The sequence below is a fragment of the Chinchilla lanigera genome, unplaced genomic scaffold (assembly GCF_000276665.1).
Source record: "Chinchilla lanigera isolate Chin_1 unplaced genomic scaffold, ChiLan1.0 scaffold00021, whole genome shotgun sequence".
NCBI classification, from domain to species: domain Eukaryota; kingdom Metazoa; phylum Chordata; class Mammalia; order Rodentia; family Chinchillidae; genus Chinchilla; species Chinchilla lanigera.
This window is the reverse complement of record NW_004955422.1, coordinates 21561734-21570734: the sequence shown is the minus strand read 5'-3', so window position 1 is coordinate 21570734 and position 9001 is coordinate 21561734. Positions and strand designations below refer to the sequence as shown.

At 46.6% G+C, this 9001-nt stretch overlaps 1 protein-coding gene across 1 annotated transcript in view; it reads left to right on the top strand.

The window, feature by feature from the left end:
- Window positions 1-1560: 1560 nt before the first annotated feature.
- The window catches only part of Fbp1 (fructose-1,6-bisphosphatase 1), a 31838-nt gene continuing 24397 nt past the window's right edge, over window positions 1561-9001 (top strand). Inside the window, exon 1 of the mRNA XM_005384677.2 lies at window positions 1561-1937. Within this exon, the coding sequence (XP_005384734.1) occupies window positions 1768-1937 (170 nt within the window). The 5' untranslated portion in view covers window positions 1561-1767. The remainder of the gene's footprint in view (window positions 1938-9001) is intronic.

The window sequence follows — 9001 nt, the reverse complement described above, 5'->3', positions numbered from 1 at the left end:
GTTAGGGAGGAAGATAATGAAGAAACCATGAGAACCTCAGCAGGACCTTGGGAGTCCATTCAGGGACTTGTCCAAGTAATAGATTATGTTAATTCAGGAGAACTGTGTTATCTCCAGAAAGACCTTCCTGCAGGAGTGAGATGCCTGCTGCTACAGTCTTGATCTAGTTAACTGGCGTTGAAGCCACCTGTGGCCTTGTGTTGTCCTGTGAGGCATCAGAACATTACAGGCCACTACAGGCCTCAGCCAGGACCAGTGACTTATAGAGGTTCACTTACTACCACTCCGCTGTCCATCTCCAGACAAGGGACCTAGGCCTTGGACAGACTCACAAATAAACATGGAAAGCCAATTGGTTAACTTCAAATTCTGTTCAGAGCCACTTCGTAGTGGTCTCCATCAGGCAATCACTGTTTCTTCACAGGACATAGAACTATTACCAGTTTCCCACACCACTTGAGTCTGCACCACAGCATCAAATCAGTTATGTCCCGTGATACAAGGGAGGAAGTCATTGCAATAACAGAAGCAGCTCTGGGGCAGATGTCTCGAGGCTGCTGTCCTCAAACAGAGCTGCGTCTGACCGCCTTGCTCTCCCTGCAGTCCTGGGAGACAGCTACAATCATCAGCCCAGTCCACAGAGGAGCAAACTTGCTGAGGGAGGTCCTGTCACTTGTGCAGGCTTATGCAGCCAGAGAGTGGCAGAGAGCACCCAGGCCCTGTATCTCAGTGGCCGTGCCCTTGACTACCAAGTGGAATGGTTTACCCCTTGGGAATGGTTTGCCCTGCAAGCAGTGAGCCTCCCAGCACTGTGAGTGACAGGGAGAAATACCTGAGCTCGACAGGGCTCTTTCCCATGTGTGTGTTCCGTGTGGGGCTCTGAGCCAGGCTGTGTGCCAGTGCCACCCTATTCCATCCTGACACCCCCTGCCAGGTACAGATTCTTCTTTGTGGCTGCAGCTATGCTCCCTGCAAACATGTCGAAACTACAGCCCTGGTTACTTTTCAGTTCTAGGACTCTGAAGAGGAGGAGGCCCCTCAGGCAGGCAAGGGACACGGGGATCCAGCTGTCCCGCGCTTAAGCAGTAGAGCCAGAAGCCAGGGTGGGCAGAGGGCTGCAAGCAGAAGGAGACAGCCATGACTGCGGCGCTGAGTCCAGGTGTGCATGGGCCTGAGCGCCCGCTTCTCTGTCTAGCAGTGCAGCACCGAACAAGTTCCTCAACCTTTCTGAACTTCTGTTTTCTATTTTAAGGAGGGGCGGGAACAGCGAATTTCCCTACTGGTCTTTGTAGTGGCTGAATAATCAGGTGCTTGAGGCTCGCAGTCAAGCCCCACAACTCAGGTGACCGACCCCAGCCTGAGCTGAGGTGTGGCGGGCGAAGTAGGTGGCTGTGTGGCTTGGGGTGGGGTGAGGGTGGAGTGGCGTGGCGTGGGTGCTGGAGCAGCGGAAGGAGGCGGAAGGCGCGCACAAGCAGGATCCCGGACCTCAGACCTCGCTGGGAGATCAGAGAGGGCGGAGCGCGGGTGTTCCCGGGGGCGGGGCGCGGGGACCTGGCGCTATAGGTTCTCCTGGGACGCGCCCGCAGGGACTCGGCAGCCTGGCGGGTGGCGCTGCAACCTCTGCGCAGGGCCGTGCGTGCGTCCTCCTGCCGCCCAGCACCTGTCGCGCTCACCTGCCCGCACCTGTGGCGCTCGCTCGCAGCCCCCATCTATCGCCCGCACCTGCACTCCTGCACCTGCAGCCCTACACCTGCGGACCGGCCCAGCATGGCGGATCAAGCGCCCTTCGACACAGACATCAGCACCCTGACCCGCTTCGTCATGGAAGAGGGCAGGAAGGCTCGCGGCACTGGCGAGCTGACCCAGCTGCTCAACTCGCTCTGCACCGCGGTCAAAGCCATCTCCTCCGCGGTGCGCAAGGCGGGCATCGCGCATCTGTGAGTCAGGCCTTGGGCCGCGTCTCTATCTCTGTCAGTCCCCCTGCCCGGTGGCAGTCCGTCCTTTGGTTCGCTGGTCCCCCTGCTGTTTGCCTGTCCACCTGCCGACACCTGAGAACCTCCATTTCTCTAGAAGCTTGCATAGCTGCACACAAATCCACATTCCTCTGTCTCTTGACCTCGAGGTGCCCACCTGAATACCTGACCCGCAGGTGCAGCCCTGCTCCCCAGGTGCACACTGGAGTAGACTGCCTCGGCACTCCTCTTTGTCCCCCACCCCATCAGAGCCTCAGACAGGAAAGTTCAAGTTGTGGGGGTTCCTTTCTGTTCCTCTTCTTTGTCCTCCATTCCCTTTGGAATTGGCCTCCCAAGTCAGGTTTCTAATTCAGTACCTCCTTGGGGAGGGGGAGTGGGCCCCGAGGGGGCTGAGAGGAAGCCTGTGTGCCCAGAACTGAGGAGCAACAAAGCTTGGTGCACGGCCCCACAGGGGCTGCCCCTGTCCAAAGCACACTCACCCTGTGGGCTTCAAAACCTCTACCCAGGGCTGGGGATTTAGCTCAGCAGCACAGTGCCTGCCTGGCAAGCCAAAGTTCGATTCCCGGAAAAAAAAAAAAAAGCTCACGCCTGTAATCCCAGCACTTGGAAGGCTGAAGCAGGAGGATTACTGTGAGTTCAAGGCCAGCCTGAAGTGCATAGTGAAACCCTGTCTTTAAAAAAGACCAAAAAAAAACACCCCCAGAACACAAAAACCTCTACCCATTAGCGGTGTGGTTTGTGCTGCCCTTGTCCAATTCCTGAGTGGCTCAAAATGAACTAGGCAGTCCCTCTCAGGCTTCAGTGTGACAGGAATCATGGGGGGTTTGTTAGGACGGGGGCTTCTTTCAGTAAGTCTGGGGTGGGGGCTGAAATTCTGCATTTTCAAGAAGTTCTCTTGTTTTGGGGGTACCAATGCTACTGGTCTACCTATCCCATTGTGAGTGGCAAGGAGTCAGGGGACCTGGGGACTCAAGGGACTCCTTGTGGTAATGCTTTTTGTAAGTTGCACAACAAGCTTTGGTTTGTTCTTGTGTGCCCAGGTATTTTGCATCTACTCAGTCCTCACTTTAACTGAAAGGTACTGGGGTTTTCAGATTGCCTGTATGCATTCCTAGCATTACACACACCTATGAAGTCTACAAAAATGACACATGCTGCTCCTTGCTGCTTTGGAAAAATACAATCCTGCTACTTTGAAAAGCACTGTTACACATTTAAGAGCTTCCCCCAATTCTGCAACCTAAATTCCTTTTTCTGGTAACCTCTGGCCCCACAGTATAGGTTGGTTGAGCTAATCCTTAAGAAAGAACCCTATGAAAGATAGGGGGAGTTTTGCTAAGCAAAGTGATGACTATTACTGTTTTTCCTCTAGCCCCTCTTAATAAGACATTTCTAAGAATTCTCTACTTTAGTTTAAATTTAATTTACAAATATAGGTAGCATCACAGCCTTAACTCTCTTTGAGGAGCAGGGAGATCTTTTAAAAAACACTGTCTATCATTTCATATTTTGTTTTTTTAAAAATGTCAGTACCCTTTGAGGCCCCTGGAAACTCAGAAGCACAAAGTCTGCTCTGGGGTATCCCACCTTTTAAATAACTCAAATATTATATAGTGGGACCCAGAAAATAATATATAGTGGGACCCAGAAAAGAGGTATTTATAATTACATGAAATGTGTGCTTTTAGCCTAGATGGTTGTGAACACCAGTTTTTAAAACAATTTTACTGAAACTGTTATAACTACTTAGTGAGTTGTACTCACTGACCAAAAAAGAGAAAGAAAGTCATCAAATCATTCAAAAGAACACCAAGAGAAAGTGAAACTCCTTCCCTATCCATTCCCTAGGGTATTTACTGTTAATCATTTCCAGTTATTTTCTGAGATATCTCTTTATATAAATTTATACACAAACATGTATTTATTCCTATATGTAAATGCTAAACAAAAGGGGATCACACTCAACACACTTTTCTGCAGTTTGGCTTATGCAATGTTATATAATGAACATCCTTCACTATCAGGGCTTATAAAATCTTTTGTCTTTTTGAGACGGGTTCTCACTATGCAGTTCAGGCTGGCCTTGAGCTCACTCTGTAGCCCAGGCTGGTCTCTAACTCACAAGGATCCTCTTTTATCAGCCTTCCAAGTGCTGGGATTAGAGGCATGTACCACCATGCCCGGCAGGATTTATAAAATCTACCTCTTCTTTTTAGCTGTTGCATGCTGTTCCACTGGACAGATATACCATGAGTTATGGGACTCTCATAAATATCTCCATTTGGGGACATTTAGGTTTCCAATGTTCTTTGACTGTTACTGTGTTCGAATAAATGTTGACACCTGGCTGTGCAGGTCACTGTTGGGGAGCACCAGAATTGTGACATGTGAAGATTCTTGTGGGAAAATAAGAATTTGACCACTCTCAGTATGACATGTAGCCAGGCAGGTAGCAAGAAGACAAGATCTCAAGCCAGGCCTCCAAATTACATTCATTACGGGCTTTGATATGTTGGTGAGAAGCCCACACACCTGCAAAGAGCTTATTAGTGCTAAAGATTCACCCTACATGTGCAAGCACCCAGCGGGGTGTGATGATGGCAGAATGTCACCAAGACCAGTTTACAGAACTCGTCCGGGACCTCTCATCAGAGGCACCCAAGGGCTGAGGCAGAGAGGCTGACGTGCCCACACTCTCCCTCTCTGTCAGCCTGAAGTTGCCATTATGCTCACTTCCCTCGTTTCTAACAAGACATTCTAAGAATAATACAGTTTTGAATGGAAAGAGACTTAAGCTATCTAATGCAGTTTTCTCCTTGTGCAGATGAGGACTTTGAGGCCAAGGATGATTGATTTGGCCTGTGGCCCAAGTCTCCAGAACCCCAGCTTCAGACTTTTCTTTTTCCTAAAAAAAAAAAAAGCATTAAATCTTGGCTGGAAGTATAGCTCAGAGGGAGAGTACTTGATTAGCACGCACAAGGTCCTGGATTCACTCTCTAGCATCACAAAAAAGAATTGTTAAACCTCACCAAACTGTACATCTCATTCATCGGTCATACTTGTTTTAAGAATGATGTCCCAAGGACCACTGCAAACATGCCCTTGAAGTATCTCTTAGTTTTTGCTCCCCACTACTCACTGTCTGGTGAGAGGGCAAGCAGATCCGTGCCAGCAGGGAGCAGCCTTCTGTTTTTTGATCAGAACAGTGAGCAATCTTTAAGTCAAGCTGGTAAACTCACAGTTCAAATGTCAAATTCAAGTGTTTCCCCACTTCTTTGTTTTTATTCCTTTAGGGGAAAGTTGGTCTTGCAGTGGTTTAAGCTTTTTGGCCCTGTAGAGTTGGTGGAGAGCTGACTTCCCTTTGTACACATTTCCAAATCACTGCCTGAAGAATGCACTGGCTCCATGCCATTTAACACACTGATACAAACACCCACAATGTACAAAGTTCCAGAAGAGACTGAGAGATGGAACAGCGCAGAGCTTACTCTAGAGGAAAAATAAGGCAAGTGTAGAATTAGTTCTAAAACACAATGTGGTTCTGAAAGCTGCTTTCATAGTTTACAGAATTAAGGTTCAGGTGCAAAGGATTATGGCACATTGAAGTTGGCATTACCATGGACACTAAAAGGTGGTCATAGGGCTGATGCTCTGATGGCTGCAGAGCAGTTTAGGCTGGGCAGTCACACAAAGAGAGGTTCTGAGTTGGAAAAGTGTTCCTGCAGGAGATGCTCATTTGATTTGACCAAGGCATGGTACACACTTACTGGAGCATTTGTGGATATAAAACTGTGAGTATCTTGGGGAAGCATCCAATGGCAAGTGTGATCGCTTTGCAATTTGGGGCATTTGCCAAGGGAGAAAGTAAAGGTTTTTGGGTAGGGTGCTGCCAAATTAAAAGATATGGATAGAAGTCTATAAGTGGAAGATATTCAGAAAACCAATGGGAAAAGGAAGGGAAAAGGTAAGGGGCAACTATACCTGCAGCACCTCGGGGGCACGGTGGTGAGAACTGGGATGCACTCGGAGTCTGAGCAAGGCTTGAATGAGAAGGACAATGAGCGAATTTCCAAAGAGCTGGTTTTAGCAACTGAGACCAGAGCCATACCATTGAAAAAAAAAAACAAAAAAAAACAAAAAAAACACAAAAACAGAATTCCCAAGAAGGAGCTTGTTTTGAGAAGCTGGGCAGGGATGAGAAGATGAATTCAACATTTTGGAAACACTGAACGTGAGGCCTTAGAGAGCTACGCAGTTGGAGATATCCAGCCTGCAGGTGGACGTGCCAATCTGGCATTTGGGCATGAAACACTCATTGAAGATTTGGCAACTGGATTTTGGCACATTCACCCTGAGGCAGAGAGGAAGAGGAGAAGTAAAATCAGGACTGGATCTAGCAAGACAGGAACACACAGGGCTTCCGAGTGCATTTTGGAAAGAGGAGGAACTGGGCTAAATTTCTTGGCTCTGCCATTTAATTTCTGTGAGGATTTGGACATTTGATGTGAACACCTCCAAACCTGTTTCCCCACTAGTGAGATTTGGACAGCTGGCTTTTCAACCTCAGAGAGTTATAGGAGGATGAGCTGATCACATTAATTGAATATTAATTAATGTTCAATTAATTGAACATTAATTAATATTCAATTAATTAATATTCAGTGTCCTCATTGTTTTCCTAAGGACTATTTTTTAGTTTTTAAAATAAGCTATTTTTTTTATATTTTTGCTTTTCATACCTTAGCAGCAGCAGCAGCCCACGTGCACATAGCAGGGGGTGTATTCCAGGCTGGACCATAGTACATTAAAACAATGCCGCACCTCAGATTAGCTACAGGGAACACCCTCCTGTCATGCTCCTATCATGTCCAGAAATGTCACTTGATGTGTGAGGTCCTCTCTGTTATTTGACAGAAGGAAATGATAATGAAATTCAGCCTTCACTTTGGAATTACAGCTCAGTTGATACATGTTTAAGGTTATCTTCAAATTTGCAGAGTTTACGTCTCTTCCTTCCCATGACAGCAGCACAACCAGCCACGAGTCATCCTGTTTTCCCATTTTCAGCCCCTGTGATCTCACTGAGGTTGGAGCATGACCTTGCACGCTGCTTGGTTGGCACCCCTTCAACATATCTCTGAACTAACCCTTGGATGTTTCTGGCAGGGTGAGTGGTTGGTCATTTACCATGGAATCAATCAACAAGTCGGTGTTACCTTGGACTTTAGTGATAAGGATGAAATAATGACCTACTTCTCTTTTTCCTTGGTTGGATATTCTGAAAATGTGCCTGGTTCTTCTGTGTACTCTCTGCTGTTATGCTCTGTTGTATGACACCAGGAGGAAATGATCCTAAGTCAGCTAGCCAATCAAGGAAGCCGCAGAGAGCTTGTCCTTGAACGTGGCAGGCCCTGACTGCAATTCTTTTATCTAGTACTGTGTTTCAGAAACACGGTGAGAGGCAGCTTTCCTTGGTCAGCGTAAATCTGCATGTAGCAAAGATTTCATGGCCATAAAATGGCTCATTCCATCTTAGAAACCATATGCAGACTTGATATACAATGCCAGTATTTAATCCAGATTCCCAAGGATTTGAAAATATTGGGCAAATTAACTTGTGCTTCAAGAATTTCCCCATTCTGTGAATTAAAATGACTTCTGAAGTTTTCGGTTTTTCAGTGAGGTTTACAGAAAAGGCTGAAGATGAGCCATTATGGACTGCTTCTCAAATCAAGTTTTGGCTATCAAAGTGCAGAAAAGGAACTTTTGTGCCCCTGGGAGAACTCACAGAGGCTTACATCTTGACAGGGTTCTTTCCCTACTTTAATTAGTTGGGCTGCAGGGCCAACTAATTTGAATAAAATTAAAGTGAAATGTCATAAGCACCTCAAATGAAATAATCTCCCCAATGAGACTTTATCAAATGTAAGCTTGGGGCACTTTTTCACCCCAATTACTGGGGTATGCCTATCTTCCCAGGAGTGACAACTGGCTTGGACATTGCCTATCTTCCCAGGAGTTGCCTGAAAAACTGGTTTAGAGGAAGTCTCCCTTCTCATCCACACCACCATCTAACACCAAGTGGATGCCTGATGAGTCTATCTAGAGCAGTGATGGATGCCATTTTAGGGGGAAGGATGCTTCTGCAAAGCAAATGCATTATGCGCATTATCCAGCACCCTTCAAACCTGCCGGGTACAATCAATCAGAGAGTTTGGACAACTCATTGGAGGCAAGAGAGAAAGGCGGTATTTGAACCCAGGACTTTTTGGAGTTCACTTCTTTCCAGGACCCACCTTGCTTTTCAGCATGGATGTATTAATGCCAAAGGAATTAGGGGTGGGAATGGAGCAGTAATATTCCTTGCATCTGCACCAGGCAGTATTCTGACCCCTTTACCTATATCAACTCATTTAGTGCCCCTCTCTCTGTAGTGTGAAGCGAATATACTATATTCCCATATTACAGAGGGAGAAGCAAAGACCACAGATGCTAATTGACCTGCACAGGGCTGTTTAGCATATAGCAGAGCTAGGATTTGAACCCCCATGGTCCAAAGTCCCAGGCTGTGGCCTTGACCGTTACATCCGCTATCTCCTGATGAACTGGTTGAAGGGAAAGACCATTGCACTTGCCCTGACACAAAGTTTGTACAGCAAGCATACTTTTATCAAGAGGCCTGTTAATCTGCAGTGATTATATCTGGCATGAAAGTCTTGAATGGTTGAGATGAAGGAAGGCATCACCAATCACTGGGTTTAATGGTGTTTACAATCTTAGGAGCCCTTGGGTTCTCTTATTACTCTTTAAATGAATGCATCCATTCAAAAAATGAGCACTTAGTGTGTCTGGGCAATATTTCAGCTGCTAAGGATACATGCTGAACACAGTAAAGTCTCAAGAACCAGAAGGCCTTTGTTCTTTTTTTTTTTATTTTAAAGAGTAAAAGAAGGATAACATAATAATAGGAGGGGCTTACCAAATTACAGACAAAGTGGTAGGAAATTATCAATGGTTATTGTTTTACA